General features: G+C 37.8%; 4 protein-coding genes and 1 non-coding gene across 7 annotated transcripts; 4 read left to right on the top strand and 1 right to left on the bottom strand.

Annotated features, from left to right (window-relative positions):
* Window positions 1-4,875: 4,875 nt before the first annotated feature.
* Window positions 4,876-9,376, top strand: LOC104717438 (membrane protein of ER body-like protein). 2 transcript variants are annotated; one of them, XM_010434995.3, is made up of 10 exons: window positions 4,914-5,522; window positions 5,814-5,882; window positions 6,078-6,596; window positions 6,711-6,854; window positions 7,081-7,203; window positions 7,440-7,499; window positions 7,699-8,031; window positions 8,212-8,445; window positions 8,553-8,614; window positions 8,703-9,376. In XM_010434995.3, exons 1-10 carry the CDS (start codon window positions 5,138-5,140, stop codon window positions 9,189-9,191), a joined length of 2,418 nt encoding a protein of 805 aa, XP_010433297.2. In that variant the 5' UTR covers window positions 4,914-5,137; the 3' UTR covers window positions 9,192-9,376. The 2 variants fall into 2 exon arrangements, with proteins under 2 accessions (XP_010433298.2, XP_010433297.2); XM_010434996.3 differs by lacking the exon at window positions 5,814-5,882 and having other exon boundaries at window positions 4,876-5,522.
* Window positions 9,377-9,451: 75 nt separating this feature from the next.
* On the bottom strand, window positions 9,452-9,523 carry TRNAQ-CUG (transfer RNA glutamine (anticodon CUG)). Its single transcript has one exon. It is a non-coding gene; the product is annotated as a tRNA-Gln (tRNA).
* Window positions 9,524-9,677: 154 nt separating this feature from the next.
* LOC109124569 (E3 ubiquitin-protein ligase SINAT4) lies at window positions 9,678-11,782 on the top strand. The gene is made up of 3 exons (XM_010434994.3): window positions 9,678-10,482; window positions 10,784-11,170; window positions 11,271-11,782. The coding sequence occupies exons 1-3, from the start codon at window positions 10,258-10,260 to the stop codon at window positions 11,634-11,636; spliced, it is 978 nt and encodes a 325-aa protein (XP_010433296.2). The 5' UTR covers window positions 9,678-10,257; the 3' UTR covers window positions 11,637-11,782.
* Window positions 11,783-12,726: 944 nt separating this feature from the next.
* LOC104717435 (protein BOBBER 2-like) lies at window positions 12,727-14,422 on the top strand. The gene is made up of 3 exons (XM_010434993.3): window positions 12,727-13,330; window positions 13,636-14,024; window positions 14,124-14,422. Exons 1-3 carry the CDS (start codon window positions 12,949-12,951, stop codon window positions 14,244-14,246), a joined length of 894 nt encoding a protein of 297 aa, XP_010433295.1. The 5' UTR covers window positions 12,727-12,948; the 3' UTR covers window positions 14,247-14,422.
* Window positions 14,423-16,849: 2,427 nt separating this feature from the next.
* On the top strand, window positions 16,850-19,557 carry LOC104717434 (uncharacterized). Of its 2 annotated transcripts, none has more exons than XM_010434991.3 (5): window positions 16,850-17,264; window positions 17,358-17,520; window positions 18,350-18,805; window positions 19,010-19,150; window positions 19,257-19,557. In XM_010434991.3, the coding sequence occupies exons 2-5, from the start codon at window positions 17,416-17,418 to the stop codon at window positions 19,335-19,337; spliced, it is 783 nt and encodes a 260-aa protein (XP_010433293.2). In that variant the 5' UTR covers window positions 16,850-17,264; window positions 17,358-17,415; the 3' UTR covers window positions 19,338-19,557. The 2 variants fall into 2 exon arrangements, with proteins under 2 accessions (XP_010433293.2, XP_010433294.2); XM_010434992.3 differs by having other exon boundaries at window positions 16,863-17,264; window positions 19,043-19,150.
* The last annotated feature ends 518 nt before the right edge of the window (window positions 19,558-20,075 follow it).

The following is a 20,075-nucleotide window of genomic DNA, read 5'->3' as shown; positions in this document are numbered from 1 at the left end:
TCTTATGTGGTTTATACAGATGCATCAAGAATGGGATTAGGATGTGTACTTATGCAGGATGGTCAGGTCATAGCCTATGCATCGAGGCAGTTGCGGAAACACGAGACTAATTATCCTACTCATGACTGGGAGTTAGCTGCAATTGTCTTTGCTCTTAAGGTTTGGAGATCCTACTTATATGGAGAAAAAGTGCAAGTGTTCACTGATCATAAGAGTCTGAAGTATATCTTCACACAAGCAGATTTGAATTTGAGGCAGAGGAGATGGGTGGAGTTGCTTGCGGACTATGACTTGGACATTGCTTATCATCCAGGAAAGGCTAATCAGGTAGCAGATGCACTAAGCAGAAGGAGAAATGATGTGAATGGAACTAAGGAGGTGCAGGAGCTGGTCTCAACCTTATTGAGTCTGAATATTTGTGAAGCGTCTGTTGATGACGATGTAGTGGGTCTGGAAGCAGTAAACCAAGCTGATCTACTATGGAGAATCCGTGAGGCACAAAAGGAAGATGCTGAGACAAAGAAAGCAATAGAAGCTGAAGTTGGAGGTTATCACACGGTAGAGAATGGAACATTTATTTTTAAGGGTCGAGTGTGTGTTCCAGATAATAAAGTTCTGAAAGAAGAGATCTTGAAGCAAGCGCACCAGTCACGTTTCGCCATTCATCTCGGTTCTACCAAGATGTACAGAGACTTGAAAAGGTATTATCATTGGAAGGGATTGAAGCGAGAAGTAGCCGATTGGGTAGCAAAGTGCACGACTTGTCAGTTGGTGAAAGCAGAACATAGAGTACCAAGTGGACTTCTACAGAGTTTACCACTGCCAGAATGGAAATGGGATATGGTGACTATGGATTTTTTTATTGGGCTTCCAATGACAATAAGTAAGCGAGATGCAGTTTGGGTAATTATAGACAAACTTACAAAATCAGCTCATTTTCTGGCAGTAAATAAAAAGGACACGACAGAACGCTTAGCTCAGAAGTATTTGGATGAGATAGTGAAACTTCATGGAGTTCCTGTGAGTATTGTTTCTGACAGAGACTCAAAGTTCACATCAGTGTTTTGGAAAGCGTTTCAGAAAGCCTTGGGGACTAATGTGCACTTAAGTACAGCTTATCACCCGCAGACAGACGGTCAATCTGAGCGGACAATTCAGACGTTGGAAGATATGCTTAGAGCTTGTATGCTCGACTGGGGAGGTCGTTGGGAAAAATATTTGCCTTTAGTGGAATTTGCTTACAATAACAGTTACCATTCTAGCATTGGCATGCCCCCATTTGAGGCTCTTTATGGACGACCGTGTCGCACACCACTTTGTTGGACAGAAGTGGGGGAGCGCCGGGACATCAAGCCTGAGATGATTCAAGAGTCAACTGAACAAGTGGAACTGCTCAAAAACAGAATAAAAGAAGCTCATGATCGCCAGAAAAGTTATGCAGACAAGAGACGAAAGGATTTGGAGTTTGAGGTTGGGGACTTGGTGTATCTGAAAATGAGAATGTTTAAAGGACTGAACCGCTGGGCTAAGAGAGGAAAGCTTAAGCCAAGATATATGGGACCTTACCCTATCACCGAGAGAATTGGAGCTGTGGCTTACCGCCTAGACCTGCCAGATGAATTAGCGGCATTTCATGATGTATTCCATGTTTCTGTGTTGAGAAAGGTGATAACAGAACCACAACTGATCATCTCCAAGCCACCAGAGGACCTTATGTCAGATTTATCGGTAACCGGAAAACCGATATCAATTGTAAGTCGCAGAGGAAATGGTACTCGAGGGAAGAAAGCTAAGACCATTCAAGTTTGTTGGGAGAGAGATGGGGTTCAGGAGATTTCATGGGAATCTGAAAATATTATGCGGAAAGACTACCTGGAACTTTTTAAGGACAAAGGCATAACTTTACTAGGGACATTGAATTCGAGGACGAATTCCATTGAAGTGGGGGAGAATTGTGAGACCCGTTTAGGCCCATTAAAGGCCCAGCCCCTTTGTTAAGCAAAAATCCTAAGCGAGTGTGTATATATGTGTGTACGTATTGTCTTCTTCGTCATAGCCGCTTACAAAGTTTTCGTTCCAACTTCGATCACTCTCTTGTTTCCGTAAATCTGAATCTCAAGTCACCATCACCATTCTCGTTGAGATCAAGTTCCACGTTACGTCGATCCGTAGTCATCGCCGCTTGAGTCACCGTTTGTCTCCATCGTTCACTTCTCTCACTGGAGTCGAGATCCATCACCGGTGGTTCGTTTGGGTAAGGAAATCCAAACATTAATCTGTTTCCCATCTTCTACAAGTCACTGTGTTAGCTTCTATAATCTGTTCCTTCTGTTACAAGTTATCTGAAAGTTTTGGTTGTTGTTTCTGGTTGCTTCTGTCACAAGTCGGTGCGTTGGCATCTGCAAGTTGGGTCGTCTGCTGTTGTTTCTGTTTCCTCCGTCTGCAAGTTAGGTTGTCTGGTTCCTTGGGCAGTAAGTCTCTTGTTCCTTTGTTCTGGTTTTCTAGTTCTGCAAGTTCTGGATTAAGGTGTTGAACAGTATTCTCCTTGTACAAGTTTCAGGCTAGCCGCTTTCAACTTCTCCATTCCTAGTTTCGTCGTCTTCAATCAGGTGGAGGAGGGATTTGCGGATTCATAACACCTCATTTACACTTTTGTGCATCTGATAAGCGTTAGTTTGAAGTTAGACACTATTGATTGTTGATTGCTAGGTGGTTAGATTAGTAATATTTAGATGTTTTAATGCTTGCTGCATGGTTATATGGTTACGTGAGATGCATGTATATTATTAGTGTTTTAAGTCGTAAGGGTTGCTGCATGGTAATATGAGGACGTGAGATGCATGTTGCTTGTTAATGTGTTACGTCATACTTTAGTCTTTGTGTTGAGAAAATTATTAAGAAAATAATTAAAAACGGGAATTGAGAATGTTGGACTGTAATGAACCGACGGGTTCATTATGGGTCATAAACCGCTGACGAGCAGTACGGGAAGAATCGAGGTACGGGCCGTGGTCTTCTAGGAATGAGGTTTGGGAGCCATATAAAGTGTTAATGGCCAAATCTATAATCAAATTAAAATACTTAATATATTATGAAAAATAATTGTGGTGGTATGTCGTAATCTTTCACGCAAGTGAAAGCTATATGCTTGTTGTCTGATTTTATGCTAGTGTTTGGAAGTTGCGTGAAAGTCTATTTGTGAGGTTATGTTTCGGTGGGCAGTGTTGACCACCTCACTGAGTAATTAATTAATCACTCCCTAATCTTTTCTCTTCAGGTCACGGTGAGAATCTCGAGTAGTTGCACAAGTCGTCTTGCTTTGTGATGTGTTTTTGGGAACGTTGGGTTTATTATTTTTACCGGTTATTCTCTATCTTTCTTTTACGTTCGGATTTCTTTTTATTTATGACATTCTTTTATTTTCTTTTAACAAGACTATTGAAATATTGCATAAGGTTTTTATTTTAATTAAGGAAGGATTTTCTGGAAATATGAGTAACTTAGTATTTTTATTATATGGATATGTTTAAAAATAACCTTTTAGTAAGAAAACTAGTGTAGTCCCAAAGGGTTTGGGAGCGGGTCCTGACAACAATGCTCTAAGTGTATCAAACTACTAATTAAGTTCTATAAACGTACTAAAACACCGATAAACCCTAAAATTTAACCAACATTTCTTACACGATTCCAATATACATAAAACCCCATGTCATAAAACACACATATATTAATTAGTTTAATTAAAGGGATTGAGTAGGTTCTTTCTAGTTAAGTCTGAATACAACATATGCATGTGCTGTCATTCTATCAACCACGTTTATAACGTATTTTGGGGTTATTTGTTTTATTTTCTTAGGTGCAGTGGTATTATTGATGATAGTAGTTAAGACTTTAGGAATCGGGAGATTTGGTCATACATAATATCTTCATCATTTTTTTCTGATAACTTTTTTATTTATTTTGCGTCGCTGTTTGTTATTACTTATTATAGTACTAATAACTTGGAAATTCGTACTTCTCCTTGCAATGTTTTTGGTCATCGTCGTCGTTCCGGTTCTCGTGATAAAACTTAAGAAAAAGAAGAAGAATATATATGGTATGAGTTTAATACTTAATAGAGAGAAGCCGTATATTTGACATTTTTGAATTAAAAATATCATACTATATCTTATATGTTAGAATGGTATCACGGTTATTAGAATAACAAAGATACGTACAGTACAGGTTGGTAAACAAAACATTATTGTGCTAATAATGCGTTGTTAATTCTAGTCTATGTCGAATAGTATCTGTTCGATCTTTTACTTTGTCTTGGTCAACTAAGATTTTGATGTAGCTAGCTCAGGCCTCAGAGTATTTAATACGCAGATATCAATCAAAGAGATAAGGATATAGTTGGGACGTGAGGTCGTCGTGATATGAATGCGGTATCATCACTCCCTCTCTCTCTCTCTCTCACGTACTGTCATCACATCCATGTGACAATAAATCCCTAAAATTAAGTTGATAAATATCTTCAACTAATTTGTTGTTGTACTTTACTGTTCGAACTTCGAAGGATATATAAAAAACATTATCTACAGATATACTAATAGTCTAATACTATTAGTATAATACTTCGCAATCCCCCACAAATGTAAAATCAGAAACACTAACAAACATTTAACCATAGTTTGCACTTGATGTGAAACAGTTTTTTTCTAATAAATTTTACATTTTATTAAAAAAAAACTAATATTATAATGTATAATCAGTAAATACAGAAAACATTATGTTAAAATTAACAAAACCAAAATGAGGTAAAAAAAAAAAATTAACAAAACCAAAATCAGTAAATACAGAATCAATATTACAGTACTCTTGAGTCTATTGACCAAGAAAGGAAGAAGTAAAAAACACGTGAAAAGTCTTTTGCTTAATGAAGAACCAGTACAGATCAAACGACCAAGTAAACTAAAGAAACAAACACATCATTAATTTATTACGACTAGTTTGTTATATAAGCAGAGAAATTAACAAATCCCGTTTGTATTGAAGAGAAGAGACAGAGACGACCCTATCAAGAAGAGACAGATCTCTCTCTCTCTCCCTCTCTCTTTCTCCTTCTTTTGGCCATTCATTTGTCTTCCTCTTTCTGATGGGATCCGCCGCCGAAGTCACGGTGCCCACCACCGGGACAGAGAAGCACAATCCCGTACAAGTGGAAGCAGAGGAAGTAGAAGAAGAAGAAGAACAAATTGTTGTTGGTTTGGAAAGGAAGACATTTCGTCATGGAAAGGGACTTGATACTAGTGTTGACAGTAGTACTTTCACCACCAACACCAGCACCAGCTCCTCCTCCTCCTCTTCCTCTAGCTTTTCCGGTGATGTTACTACTCAGGAGACTCCAGATTTTCGCAGCAACGGCGACGGTGACCATACCGGACTGGGAAATTTGGAGAAAGAAACTGAGATTGGGTTTCAAGAGGAGCACAACAACAATAACGGGAACAATTGCATCGTCTTCTTTGACGAAGAACATGGTTAGTACCTAATCTCCGACTAAGTCAACTTTTTTTTTGAGCTGAATCTGTTGTCTACTTGGTTGGATTAATTATGTGCTTTTGTTTCCTTATTAATTGCGAAATTTTTTGAAGAAATTATTCAAATTTTTAAAACATTGTTTGGAATTATTTGTGTATTTTTTAGTATAGTAGTAATCCTGCAATTTGGGGGTTTTAAGTCTGAATTTAGTGTAGGTTAGAGATCTTCTGATACGTTGCTTGTGGTGGTGAAGTAAGTAGTCATTTGTTTTGTTGTTTGTATATATATAGGAATTTGGAAATGTCGTCACTGCGATTGGACCTACAAAGAGGGATCTTTGTTGTGTTTTGACACCGAAGGTCAGTCCAGTGTTTAGTTAGGCTTTCTTGGACCAACTATTCATGACATCTCTTTAAAGATTTAGATGTCTCTTCTGTCTGTTTTAAACATTAATTAAGTTCAGATTTGAGTGTTGTTGTTTGGTTTGGAGATGTATCTCTTCATATGTACAGTTGAGTTTTCTTGTTAATTCTTGTTTGATGTTCTTTCGTTAGGTTCTGAGTCAGCTGCTGGTGCAGAAACTGATGCTCTTGAGTCCCAAACTGCTGACCACTTGAATGGGGAGAAGAAGCTGTTAGGATCTGACAACGGTTCAGCTTCTGAGGATAACAAGAGATCTCGTGAAATCGAAGAAGTAGTACAAGATGGTGATCTCTCTAAAGACCGTGATGCTGCTGATCAACCCGCTGGTAATGTGATAGAGGAGGAGCTGGACATCGAAGATGTTGAAGATTATGATGTGGAGAATGTGCTGGATAAGCAAGAGACGCATGATTTGTACTGTCCAAACTGCGACTCTTGCATCACCAAAAGGGTTGTCCTCAAAAGAAGAAAACGGAAGATGCGTCAGGAGCTGGGAGATCGAAAACGCGTCAGAGGGCCTCATTCCAATGACCCTATTCTTCTTCATTCCGAAGACAATTTGCCATCTCTGGATGGTGGTGAAAACCTCCCTGCACATGAATCATTTATTTTCAAGTGCTTGTCATGTTTCACCATATTTAGCTCCACAGGTAGACTAGACTAGTGTACCGTAACAGTTTCTTTGATACTTGAAAAGTGAACTTCAGATCCCATCCCTTTTTGTATTCACAGTATGCTTTCCTTTTGTGGGGAAAAAATTGCAGGGGTGGCTTCAAAGCCGATTCCTCCCCATGAAGGTGTCGAAGGGTTAGCGACTCAGCCAAAACCTCAAGAGAAAGTAACAGGCGATTCCAATTGGTTCAGTTCAATTTTTGGCTTTAACAAAAAAGGATCAGCTGTTCAGCAAGGTATTGTTTGGTTCCTTTGTCAGTGTCATCCATCGATTCAAGTGTATGACATTCCATTATGTTCGTACTTCAAAACAGTGGTTCCAGTCTGCTAAACTTCAGTGGCTAATTTGGTGTCTAGCAGAATTAAAATTGCAATGTCTTTCCTTTTGTATTCACTATGGTGCTGAAGGTGGTTTGTATCATTTTAGCATTAGAGTTGAATGTAATTCTTTTGTGTTGTCAGGTGGGGCATTCCCTAGCGTCCCAGATGCTAATCGGCCGCGTGGTAACCAGACAGGCTCTACTGCAAATAACCCTTCAAAAGCCCCAGCTCTTGTTCAGGGTGATGCAGCCACATCGATTCAAGGTAGGAACATTCTCTTATTATGACAATTAATGAAACAAAAATGGTAGTTTATCATCAGTAGATCCGGATATGAAGGAGAAAAGAAGGTGAAGTCTCTATTAAATTCTAGGAAATATCGTCATCATAATAAGTAGGTATATGAATCATTTAAATGTCACTTAAAATGGAGATAAGAATATTCATCTACAATTTTACCCTTGGTTCTGAAGCATTCTTTCGAAAACAACTTTGTGCAGGTGTGTCAGGGATCAATGCTTCTCAAGATATAAATCCTGTTGACACCCATACAGTTCAAGGTACATATATGCAACGTCACTCTTTTAGAAAGTGGAACCCATGTTCGTGTCTTGTAGTTTGAGATTTTAACGGAGGGCGTTGAGAAGCAACTTTTAATAAATATAAAACGTGATGGCCATCCTTCTTCTCTTATTTAGCTTTTGCGTTACTCGTTTGACTTGTAAAAACTACAGCATTATTTTCTTAATATGATGGCAGTTGGAAACTCACACGATACAAGCAAAGTTGTCAACAATGGAGCAACTGTTGGAGACGGGCAGAAGTTTCTGGTTCCTTTGGCGGAGGAGCAAACACAGAAAATGATTGACAATGATGGTTCTAGTCCTGCAGACGGGAACCACACATCAGAGAAAGGACGTCTCTCCCCGATTCAACCATCTCATGGCATGAGTATACTAAACACAGTGACTAATGGACCAGACGGATTTAGAGTAGAAACCACATTTCATGAAGAAGGTGCCCCTCATCTGTTTGAAGGAAAAGACACTTCTGACACAAGAAAACCAGATATTAGTCCGACCAAAGTAACAGGTAATTATAATTCTCTTCTCTTTACAATGCCGTGAGGAAAATCATATTCATAACTTCAATACCAAATACATAAAATAAAACCGGTTTCTGTCTCTCCTTTGTTTGAAGATTAAAATCTTAATGTATGGTATTGTGTAGTCATTCTCATTCATACCTTGCTAACTTTCTGCGTCTGCTTAGGTGTAATGGACACGGGTGACAGAGGAGTTAGTGCCCGTCCAGCAAATCCTGAAATTGATGTTACACCAGGGAATGTACTGGAAGAAGGGTCTCTAAGGGAACCGTTAATGAGACGAGGAGTTGTTGGAGGACTTAAAGTGGAAATCTTGAAAAGCATTGTATACGGAGGTCTAATAGAAGCCATCACGAGCCTTGGTGTTATATCATCTGCCGCTGGTTCTGGTGCATCAATGTGTAAGTACTGCTTAGCCTGAACTATCCGTTTCCATTTGTGAAACACAGAACACATTTTGTGCTGCCGGAACTAGATCCCAACATGTATATGTGTTGTTGTGCTGCAGTGAACATATTGGTCTTGGGGCTTGCAAACTTGTTTGGGGGCCTTATTCTCATCATTCATAATGTGAGTGATCAATAAAACCTTTCGTACACATGTATGAAATCGTGTTACCTGCAGTTTCAAGAAACTTACAGAGAAACTTGTATTGCAGCTCCAAGAGCTTAGAGAGGAGGAACCCATAAGAACAAACCAGACTAACGGTCGAGAAGAAGAGGAAGGTCGATATAAGCAACTCCTTGGACGAAGACAGAATTTCACACTTCACGCATCAGTGGCAATCTTAACATTCATAATCGTCGGAATACTCCCACCTTTAGTCTACTATTTCTCATTCAGCGAAAAACACAACAACGACTACAAAATCGTGTCAGTTTTCGGAGCATCTCTATTATGCATCGTCACGCTTGCCATAGCCAAAGCTCATGTGAAGTACCCTAGAGGCAGCTACCTGAAGAGCATTCTAGGGTACGCGACAATAGCTGTATCGGTGTCAGGGATATCTTACGAAGTTGGTAACTTCTTGGCGCAGTTGCTTGAGAAGTATGGATGGTCTGATGGATCGGAAACACATATGGGACAGATGATGCTTTCATCACTTATGGGAAGAAAAGCCGGCTTCGGATATTCATCAACCTACTGAAACTGAATGTTTTCTCTGGAGAATGATCCAAACCTCTCTTGCTTCTCTTTTTCACACTGCTTTTTGTGGACTGAACTAGACTTTGACGTTGACGCCAAATCTTTGTTTGTGTGAGTGTAGAAGTCGTTTCCACTTGGTAGGAATTAATAAATGACGACCTGTGGGGTTGTGGCCGTTTTTGTTAAGAAGTTGCATTTGATTTTTATTTTTTTTATTTTGCATTAAACTTGAATAAAAAAAAAAAAAAAAGACAAAATTGAAGGTTCTACCGAGAATTGAACTCGGGTTACTGGATTCAGAGTCCAATGTCCTAACCGCTAGACCATAGAACCATTTGATAGCGTTTCTTATAAAACTATTAATATAGGAAAGATACCATGTGGCGTTGCCGTAAAAGTAAGGTTCCGTTAGTGGAAAGGACATCATCGGTTACGTCCGCACTGAGTTTGAAGTTTAAACCAAGTTAGTAAATTACTCTAAATGGCTATAGCCTATTGGTTGGGTTAAATACAATTTTTTCCTTTTTGAAGAAAAAAGAAATAGGCAGATAGTGTGATTGCAACCGTCAGATTCAAATTCGAATTAAAGCGAACCTTACCATCTGAACGGCTCAGATTTGATCTCTCATCTTCTTCTCTTTCTCTCTCTATCTCTCTCTCAGTTTCAGAGATCAAAGAGGCCAACGAAAAAAACAAAATCATAGCTTTTGCAGAAACGGTGACGAGAGAGAGAGAGATAGAGAGAGAGAGTGAGAGAGAGAGAGAGATAGAGAGGGTTATTTGAGATTGCCCTTAAAAGATTCAGATTATTTCTTCTTTCCCTTTTTGTTCTCTCTTTCTCGTTTTGTTTTTCCAGATTTGTCTTACGAATCCATTCTCAAAGATACCCAAAAGTGGTAAGGAAGCAAAGTACTGTTCTTTCTCTTTTTTGATAAAATCGGCGGTGAAAGAAAGGAACTTTTTTTCATTTTCCGAGATTCTTGAAAATTAAGGAAGACGAAGAAGAAGAAGAGGAATAGACCTAATTAGGTTTCTAAAATTTAGGGCTTTTTTGATTTTGTGGGGTAATGGAGACAGAGAGTATGGAGTGCGTTTCTTCTAACGGGAATGAGATCCATCAGAATGGTAATGGTCACCAAAGTTACCAGTTTTCTTCGACCAAGACTCACGCCGCCGCTGCCGCCGTTGTTACCAATATTGTTGGCCCGACTGCTACTGCTCCGGCTACTAGCGTCTATGAGCTTCTTGAGTGCCCTGTCTGTACCTATTCTATGTACCCTCCTATCCATCAGGTTAATTTACTTTTACTCTTTTTGGTTGTTTTGCTTTCTGAATCGGATTTTGATTGTTGCTTCACTATTGATTTCTCTTTTGAAGTGATGTTGCTCTCTTCTTGTGTCTTGTGTACCTTTGCTTTGGAGCTTATGAAACGATTTAGCTTTTTATGTGTTCTGTGCTTTGCTAATTTGAATACACTTGTGTATTAGCATTTTGGAATCCAGAGCATTAATGTTGCTTGTATCATATACTATGGAGCTAAATTGGAAGTTCTTGATCTAGAAGTATTTCTCTTTCTTGTTGTTGTTGTTGCAGTGCCATAATGGACACACGTTGTGCTCGACCTGTAAAGTGAGGGTGCATAACCGGTGTCCCACTTGTAGACAAGAACTTGGAGATATTAGATGTTTAGCTCTTGAGAAAGTTGCTGAGTCGCTTGAGCTGCCTTGCAAGTATTACAATCTTGGATGCCCTGAGATATTCCCTTACTACAGCAAGCTAAAGCATGAGTCTCTCTGTAACTTCAGACCTTACAGTTGTCCTTATGCTGGTTCAGAGTGTGGTATCGTTGGGGATATCCCTTTTCTTGTTGCCCATCTCAGGGATGATCACAAAGTTGACATGCACGCTGGTTCCACTTTTAACCATCGCTACGTCAAATCCAATCCGCGGGAAGTGGAGAACGCCACTTGGATGTTAACTGTGAGCACATCCTTCTTTGTCTACGAAAACATGGCTCTCTTTAGTGTTTATGGCATCAAAACTGACAAGTTTTGCTTTTTGTTTCTTTATCTGGGCTCAGGTATTCCATTGCTTTGGGCAATACTTCTGCCTCCATTTTGAAGCGTTCCAGCTCGGGATGGGTCCGGTATACATGGCGTTCTTGAGATTCATGGGGGACGAGGAAGATGCACGGAGCTACAGCTACAGCTTAGAAGTGGGAGGCAGTGGGAGGAAGCTGACATGGGAAGGAACCCCAAGAAGCATCAGAGACAGCCACAGGAAAGTAAGAGACAGCAACGATGGTCTCATCATCCAAAGGAACATGGCTCTCTTCTTCTCAGGCGGAGACAGGAAAGAGCTTAAACTTAGAGTTACTGGTAAAATCTGGAAAGAACAGCACAGTCCAGATTCTGGCATTTGCATGCCAAACCTATCTTCTTCCTGATCATTCATTCTTCTTTTCTTTGTCTTTTTTTTTTCTCTCTCTTTGAGAAGGAATGTTGTATGATGATTGGTTTGCACTCAGTCTTCTTTGTTTGTATCTATAACAGTTCATGAATGAATGTTTGATCTTATAGCCTTATTTTCAAATGCTCAACTTCTTAAACTCACTACATACATGGAGATTGAAGATATGATCAAGCAAAAATAAAACGATTATGAGGAATATACATTACACATTTGCACGTGTGTAAGAACTAAAGAACCTTAGAAATTTTCCAAACGCAAGTAAAAAGAGTATTTGCAAAGTGGAGGTGCGGGGAATTGATCTTATAGCCTTATTTTCAAATGCTCAACTTCTTAAACTCACTACATACATGGAGATTGAAGATATGATCAAGCAAAAATAAAACGATTATGAGGAATATACATTACACATTTACACGTGTGTAAGAACTAAAGAACCTTAGAAATTTTCCAAACGCAAGTAAAAAGAGTATTTGCAAAGTGGAGGTGCGGGGAATCGAACCTATGAGCGCTCTACCATATGAACCATGCGAAGCGAGCGCTCTACCATATGAGCTACACCCCCTGACTGATGTTTGTCAGTCTGTTAACATTCAAATTTCCTAAGTTTTTGTGACACTGATTAATAACAACATACATGATCCAAATGTATAATATATTGAGACACGTACGAGACCAAATATGGGATTTAGTCAAAAAAAAATTACAAGTTGCCAATCAAGGTATCATTAAGAGGATTGTTGATGTATGCATTTTTCTTAAAATCTATCAATTTTTAAAGTGTTCAAATATTAAATTGAAATTCACATTGCTATCAAATTAATAATTATTAAAGATAAAGGTAAATTAATAGCTATTCAAATCATATAAAGTTTTTAAAGATTTCCAATCATGTTAAGATTATTTCTTAACAAGATTTCAACAAATCTTTTAAGAAGATATTTTAAAGCAAATCCTAAGCTTTTTCTTTTTTTCTACAAACAAACAAATCTTGAGCTTTTAATTGTTTTAGTCTATTGTTAGAGAATTGCTATTATACAAATAGATTATTAACTTAAATGATAAATAGGAAAATTAGTAATTTGAGGAAAAGGAAAATTAGAATTCGAGAGGGAATTGAAGAGACTGTATCTTCTAGAACTTTCCATTTAACCCTATTTTGCTTTTCTCTATAAATACATTCATAAGCTCTTCTCCCATTGACGACACAAGAATCTCAATTCTACTGCTCTTGATTTTCAATTTCTACTACTTACAGCAAAACCCTATTAGCTTAAGAAATCAACCCAATGGCGATTATCTCTGAGATGGAGGAGGCGAGACTCTCGATGGTGCCGTTTAGTGCAAGCTTTGATCCTTCAAACCCATTAGGGTTTTTGGAGAAAGCTCTCGACTTTATTGGGAAAGAGAGCAACTTTCTCAAGAAAGACACGGCTGAGAAGGAGATCTCTGCTGCTGTCAGGGCCGCGAAGGATAGGCTGAGGGAAACGGAGAAGAAGAAGCTGGAGAAGGTGACTGTGAAGCCCATGGAGGTTGAGAAGCCAAAGAAGGAGAGCTTGAAGCCAACGGAACCCATGGAGGTCGAGAAGCCCAAGAAGGAAAGCTTGGCTCTTTCGGAGCCAATGGAGGTTGAGAAACCGAAGGAGGAGAAAAAAGAATCGGCTACCATTGGTAAGTCCTTCGAGTTCTGCTTTCTTGAATGTGATAAGTTTGGTTTAGGGTTATGATTGGAATTAAGTATTGTTTCCTCAGCTGCCTTGGATTAACCTTTGGTTCTGTTTTTTTTTTTTGTTTGGTTGAATTAGGATAGTTGAATGAATTAGTTTTGACTTGTCACTTAGTTTCAACTTTACAACCTGATTCGTTGATTGATCTTGTAGAGACTATGATCTTGGATAAAGTTTAGATTTTTACAACTTTAGTCTCTGTTATTGCAAAACTAACTTCATATGTCCCCCGTTTTGGTTTTGGTGCAGTTCCTAACAAAGGCAATGGGCTTGATTTTGAGAAATACTCATGGGCACAGAATCTCCAAGAGGTCACGATTAACGTTCCGGTGCCAGCAGGCACTAAGTCACGGTCTGTGACCTGTGAAATCAAGAAGAACCGTATCAAAATTGGTCTCAAAGGGCAAGAACCAATCATTGATGGAGAATTCTTCCATCCTGTCAAGCCTGATGACTGCTTCTGGAACATCGAGGATCAAAAGATGATAGCGGTGCTCTTGACAAAGCAAGACCAGATGGAGTGGTGGAAGTATTGTGTGAAAGGTGAACCTGAGATTGACACTCAGAAAGTTGAACCAGAGAGCAGCAAATTGGGTGATCTAGACCCTGAAACTCGTGCAACCGTTGAGAAGATGATGGTAAGCTAATCCGTTTCTTTTTCTTCTTGACCAGTTCTTTTTGTTAGATTTTAATATTGCAAGATTGACTCAGAGATTCTCTTTTTTTTGTTGTAACAGTTTGATCAAAGGCAGAAGCAGATGGGACTCCCAACGAGTGATGAGATGGAGAAGCAAGATATGCTCAAGAAGTTCATGGCTCAGAATCCTGGGATGGACTTCTCTAATGCAAAGTTTAACTGATCGTCATTCAACTCTTCTTTTCTTAAGCCAGCTTTGTATTCTAACCTATATCTCGTTATGGCTTCAAGATGAAATCTCCCCCTTTTGCTTATTTCAAGACAGTTGTTGATTCGTTAAATATACATTCTTGAGACTTGATCTGGTTTTTGCTTAATGTCATGATGTTTTCATTTTAAGTTAACAACTTAAATCTAGAATTCTTCTCTCTGGAGAAAAGTGAGCGCATGGTTTTGCTCTCCTTTTTCACTCATATAGGCATATGCCGCATATCTAATAAATTGTTACATTAAACAAAATCATAATTTATAATTGGTTAAATGTACATGTCTAAGTGAAATCGACCATTATGCGCATTACTTCTATAGCTTCTGTGAGAGCAAAAAGTTGTTTTCACGAGTATAAGACGGTAGAATCTCCGGTGAGGTGTAGCTGGTGGGTGGAATATTCTTGTTGTGGTACGGACTTATTAGTTGTTTTTAGTGTGAGTTAGATTTGATGAACACTGGTCACACGTGGTCCTTGTCCCATAGACATATAATTCTCAATTATATAAAAGAGACAACACAGTAGACCCACATTTTCTTCTTTATGCATAATTATAATTTTTTTTATACCAGATTATAATCTAACTTTAGATCTTTGATGTGTTATTCTTTAGTTAGTTGTATCCATCGATCTACAATAAATATCCTTAAAAATTATTGCCGCAGTGGTAGTAATATCAAAAACGTGGTGGAGTGTAGGTTTTTAGCACTTTTATAAGCTTTTCTGAACAGTTTACTATATTAAACCATTGAAGTTACATTATACGGATGTTTTTTCTATTACCATCATTAATATTGTAAACTACTAAATTCAAGTATTTTCCTGAGTCCATCCATGAGATGATGAGAAGAGTGTTCGAGCTAAGCTTGGAAGCAACCCAATTTGTTTCGTGCGCGTGTACACATAGTAGTAGGACACCCTCGCTGATTGGCGCCGCCATGCGCATTGGCAAATTAAAGAACAAGATATCCAATCAAAGGAGGTATCACAAAAGCCAAAAAGGTTCCATAATCTATAGTGATACTTTCAATGTACAATATATAGAGAGATAGCCAATTTGATAGGAAATGTCAATGTTGGAGAGAAAAAAAACAATGCATTCATGACCAAACATATTGGGGGCTCAGACTATAGAAAGCCACATACACAAAACAAAACAAAAACAAGTCCACTTGCATGCGCAACAATAACTATTGAGTTTTAAAATTAAAATAAAGAATGCAAACACAAACTTAGAAATAAACTATAGCCGAAATGAAATATTCGGTACCTTAAATCAAAGGGATGTCCATTTTATTTTTCTTTGTGTGTGAGAAAATATAATGGTCATCAAATTTGGACCACCCATGGATTTACGTCAATTCTCATTTCCAAATTCATGTAACAACACTAAACAATTGTTGGTCCCCAATTTTTGTGTTAATATTTCACGTGTTACAAAGTAGTAAACTATATGAGTGAATCCAAAACAAAAATGTTGAGACGAGAACATGAACTCATATATATGATCTCATAAACACAAACCAATCATAGATAAAATCGAATCAAACAAGAACATAAGAAAACATAATTTGATAAATTGAAGAGTAAACCATCAGAAATAAACAAGATGAATGTGCACAAAAGAATTTTACGGGAGTTTTGATCTAAAATGAGTTTACGTCTTCGCCATCTCGTCCTCTATAAATCTATCAACGTTTCAGAGAGAATCCATCGTCCTCACACTTATAACGACGATGCACACATTCATACATACCTTAACCAGTTGACCGAACTTAAACCCATGGTCCAACTTTGTTCACCATTGTGAGACACTGATGAGACTAAACCGACAAGCTTGAATGTATACTTCATAAGAAATATATTGAACAAGGTTAAGCGTTTTTGAAAATTGTAAGGAGAAGAAAAGCATAAGAAAAAACGTGTTTTGAACGTTAAGTTATACTAGTTCACCAAAAACAAATTATACTTTTCGTACGGAACCCATTTCTGAAAATTTTCACATGTCAGTTTTGTCATATATATATATCCTCAAAACTCATATTTAATTCTTGAAAAAAAAAGGACATCACGGGACCTCACTTCTTGGTCATTAAGGCTTATAAAGCAGATCAGAGAATTGATTGATTATACGAATTTGGTAACAAAGTACAACCAGAATGTATTCTATGAACGAATTAATTGTTTCCATTATTTAAAGATTCATCATACATGTATCATCATCAGTCAGAGAGACTCAGAAGTTTATTAATCTCGAGATTTATTGGTGTGAAGAAAATATCATTATAGAGAGTCACGACCCAGACTAAAACATGTGTAGTTTGATGCTAGTACTTAATGCTAGTTTAATACTTGCTTAATGCTAGTACTACTATTTTGTGTAGTTCGAACTGATTATTTAACAAAAGCAAAACTGTTTTGTCATCTAATCCCAACAAATTTTGTTCTTATATACTGATTAACCACTGCTTGTTACAACAACTTTTACAACTTGAAAGGAACGTTACATATGAAACAACTGTTATATGATTCATGAACCCTTTTTATACTTAAGATGTGTCCTTTAAATATGAAATAACTGGTCATACATATTTTATATGTAGTTTCAATTTTCACTAAAGCTTTAGATTGGAGTTCAACAGACGGAGTTACCGATTCCAGATTTTAAAGATATAAAACAGAAAAGTTAAAAAGTTGTGCATAGCCTAAGAAATATCTATATTGAAATAGTTGGGGGTTACATTTTGTATATTCTTAATTGAATTTAATTTTTTTTTTTTTTTTTTTGCCTCTTTCATGCTAAACATTTATTTCTACACCAAAATACTTTAAAGAAAGTAAAATCTATAAATGGGATTCAGTGCACCAATAATTTTACTTAACACATAAAAATTTCATTATCAGCCCTCTCAACATTACAATAGGGGCAGCCAAGAGGAGGAGGGGGCCAAAGTACAGAACTTTTCCCTCAGGGTATGCTCCAAATTCCCAACTTGGCCTCTCTTTTTCATTCTTTTGGGTTTTTGTGTTCACTCTCCTCTGCTTAATACTCATTTCTACTTACAGGTAACAAAAATCTTCTAATCATCAAAGAGCAAAGAGAGGAGTATAAAGAAACGAAGAAATGTATGCTGAAACTGGGTTAGCTTTCCGATTCATGCAGAGTTCTTCTCCTGAGATTCACCAGTTTGATGACCTCTTCAAACCCTACAAGCTCTCTGATGAAATGGTTTGTCTTTTTTTTTTTTTTAATTTGGTTTGATTTCACTTCCTGACTTTTTTGTCAGTGCATTTGATTTTGAAATTGAACTTCTGGTTTTTGGGTTTCTTGTCTCTGTTGTGCTTGATCTTTGGTGGAGTTAAGTTTAAGTTCCTCCCTTTCGTTGGTCAATGAAGAAAATTTGGAGTGTGATTTAGATGGAAAACACTGATTAGTGGGTAAAGTTTTGTTCTTTTAAGTTTTTGTGGTAACTTTGATGCGATCTTTTTGCTGAGCTCAAATCTGTTTTTTTGGCTTCTAAAAATTGAGTCTTTCTGGGCAGATGAAAAGACGGAATCTTCTTCTGCTGATGCTTTGATAGAACCAAGAAAAAAGTCAATACTTTATTTTAGGTTTTGAGGAAAAGTAATTTTAAAGAAGACCTTTTTTCATGGGGTTTGTGATAAGGGGGATCACACTTTTCTCTTTATACAAAGCTGGACTTTGAACTATATAAGCTTACCTTACACGATTGACAGCAAAATTTTGTGTGTTTTCGACCCATCAGATTCCGTGTTGTTTTGAGACTTTTGTTTTGTTTTTGTCTTTTACATGTTCTGATGTCGATATATTGCCTCAGTTTCTTACAATCAAACTCCTCTACGGCTGTAACGAAGAAGAAAGATTCCCTTTCCTCTTACCCTTTTTAAACGATTACAACCTTATAGAGATATGTGTGTGTTTGTGTATAAAATCAAAGAAAACTCACTGTTTTTTAGTCTAGTTTTGAGTTGTGATCTTGGTTTTGGTTCTCTCTTGTACTGTTTTGCTCATTCTTCCTATGATTGTTTTGAAGCAGAACAATCTTGTTGAGGCATGTGAGTTTGACTTCGGAGAAGAGAGTGACCTATTCAAAGCCCCTGAGCCGATCATTGAAGAACCAATGCTAGCTGTTGATCCTCTCTCTCAAGAGCTTGTTGAACTCAGCGATCTCGGGTCGTTGCAGAGTGACCAGCAGCTTATAGACAAGGCTTTCTACGAGTGTGAGCAGGACCTTCTGGTGAAATCAGCTATGGAGTCTCCATTGTCCGAGGTGTTAGACATCAAGAACATCTCTTTAATGGCAAAAATGGACAATGTTGTGAAGAGTAGTAGCGTAGTCGTCTCTGATGTCCAAATTCCGAAGAGCGTGAGCTCTGAGAACCTGAGCTCAATAGATGTGGCACATCAAGAGGATGCAGTGATTCAGAGCTTCCCTCATTTCCCTCCAGGTGATTATGGGATGAGAAGAGCCTATAGCGATAGCGATATTCAGGTTCGAACTGAAATTATTAACACTACTCTTTTATCTATACTAGTGTCTGCAAGAATTTGGGCTGTGCTCTTTCTTATTGAATCATCGATATTTTGGAGAAAGTTGTGACCTTTTGCTGACCCGTATGAACATATAGAGATTATGATGGTGGCAAAAGATCTCTTGTATATGTTCATCACTTGTGGATGTTTTGCTTTATGACAGACACTTGGTACTAAAACTGTGGGTCCTGTTCAGTCTCAGTTGGATCGAATAATCATAAGTTGCACCTCTGAGGAGCGCCGTGAGAAGCTTTCTCGATACAGGAACAAGAAAAGCAGGCGAAATTTCGGGCGTAAAATCAAGGTAAAGGCCTGAAACAATGCTTTTATGGTTTAGGAAATATATAATACAATCTCGATTCTGTTTTGTTGGAAGCTGAGTTTTTGGGTTGTTTTTGGTATGGTGGCAGTATGCTTGCAGGAAGGCTCTTGCTGACAGTCAACCAAGAATCCGAGGAAGGTTTGCAAAAACAGAGGAGATGCAGAAATGAGGATTAGTTAGGTCCTAAAGCTGAGGGAGAAGAATAGTTTTATGCAGTGTTAAAAAAATATGAGCCCCACCCACCTCTCGTGTTTGTGTATATATATGGGTTTGCCTGAATAAGCCTAAGGATTAGGAAAACAAGTTGTAGTAAGTTTACTCATTTGATATGCTTAAATATGTTAGATCTTGTGAATTTCGCCGTCTCGTAATATATAAGCTGTTTGAAATTTCTCTCTAATGATAATTCTTAGTTTCCCAACAGTTAAACCTGAAGTAGCTTTTGACTTTTGATGAATGTACATCGGCATCACCGACATCTCTGAAATATCTATTTTGCCCATTTGTGTATGTGGTTGTCCAATGCATATAATAAAACCAAGTGACCAGGTTTAAAATATGCTTATTTATAATTATCAAAAGGCTAATAAAATTTTGATGTATATTAGAAGACGAAGCTGATGTTAATCGCATAGTTAAGATGATATTTTTGATCAATCAGAATCAGAAAGTGAAGTTTTTCAATATCATGCTTTGCAACCCTTCCTCCTTGAATAATTTATGAAACATTATATAATGCTTTGCCATGAAGATCCGTCCATTCTTGATTCTTGGCGAGTACACGTATTTGGAGCCAAGAATCAGCCCAAACCTTAAATTACCCCATTGAGAAAGAATCCAAACCTTAAATTACCCCATTGAGAAAGAATCCAAAACCTTGTTTAAATACCATATCACAGAACTTATG

Source organism: Camelina sativa, chromosome 10 (assembly GCF_030686135.1).
Source record: "Camelina sativa cultivar CO46 ecotype springtype chromosome 10, ASM3068613v1".
NCBI lineage: Eukaryota > Viridiplantae > Streptophyta > Magnoliopsida > Brassicales > Brassicaceae > Camelina > Camelina sativa.
This window is presented reverse-complemented; position numbering and strand designations above follow the sequence as displayed.

Bases quoted from the DNA above. Each gene is read 5' to 3' on its own strand.
- LOC109124569 (XM_010434994.3), top strand. From the start codon at position 10,258: ATGGAGACAGAGAGTATGGAGTGCGTTTCTTCTAACGGGAATGAGATC. The intron at 10,483-10,783 runs GTTAATTTACTT...TTGTTGTTGCAG, and splicing joins TGTACCCTCCTATCCATCAG to TGCCATAATGGACACACGTT. The intron at 11,171-11,270 runs GTGAGCACATCC...ATCTGGGCTCAG, and splicing joins ACGCCACTTGGATGTTAACT to GTATTCCATTGCTTTGGGCA.
- LOC104717434 (XM_010434991.3), top strand. From the start codon at position 17,416: ATGTATGCTGAAACTGGGTTAGCTTTCCGATTCATGCAGAGTTCTTCT. The intron at 18,806-19,009 runs GTTCGAACTGAA...GCTTTATGACAG, and splicing joins ATAGCGATAGCGATATTCAG to ACACTTGGTACTAAAACTGT. The intron at 19,151-19,256 runs GTAAAGGCCTGA...GTATGGTGGCAG, and splicing joins ATTTCGGGCGTAAAATCAAG to TATGCTTGCAGGAAGGCTCT.
- LOC104717438 (XM_010434995.3), top strand. From the start codon at position 5,138: ATGGGATCCGCCGCCGAAGTCACGGTGCCCACCACCGGGACAGAGAAG. The intron at 8,032-8,211 runs GTAATTATAATT...GCGTCTGCTTAG, and splicing joins TAGTCCGACCAAAGTAACAG to GTGTAATGGACACGGGTGAC. The intron at 8,615-8,702 runs GTGAGTGATCAA...CTTGTATTGCAG, and splicing joins TTATTCTCATCATTCATAAT to CTCCAAGAGCTTAGAGAGGA.
- LOC104717435 (XM_010434993.3), top strand. From the start codon at position 12,949: ATGGCGATTATCTCTGAGATGGAGGAGGCGAGACTCTCGATGGTGCCG. The intron at 13,331-13,635 runs GTAAGTCCTTCG...GTTTTGGTGCAG, and splicing joins AAAAGAATCGGCTACCATTG to TTCCTAACAAAGGCAATGGG. The intron at 14,025-14,123 runs GTAAGCTAATCC...TTGTTGTAACAG, and splicing joins CAACCGTTGAGAAGATGATG to TTTGATCAAAGGCAGAAGCA.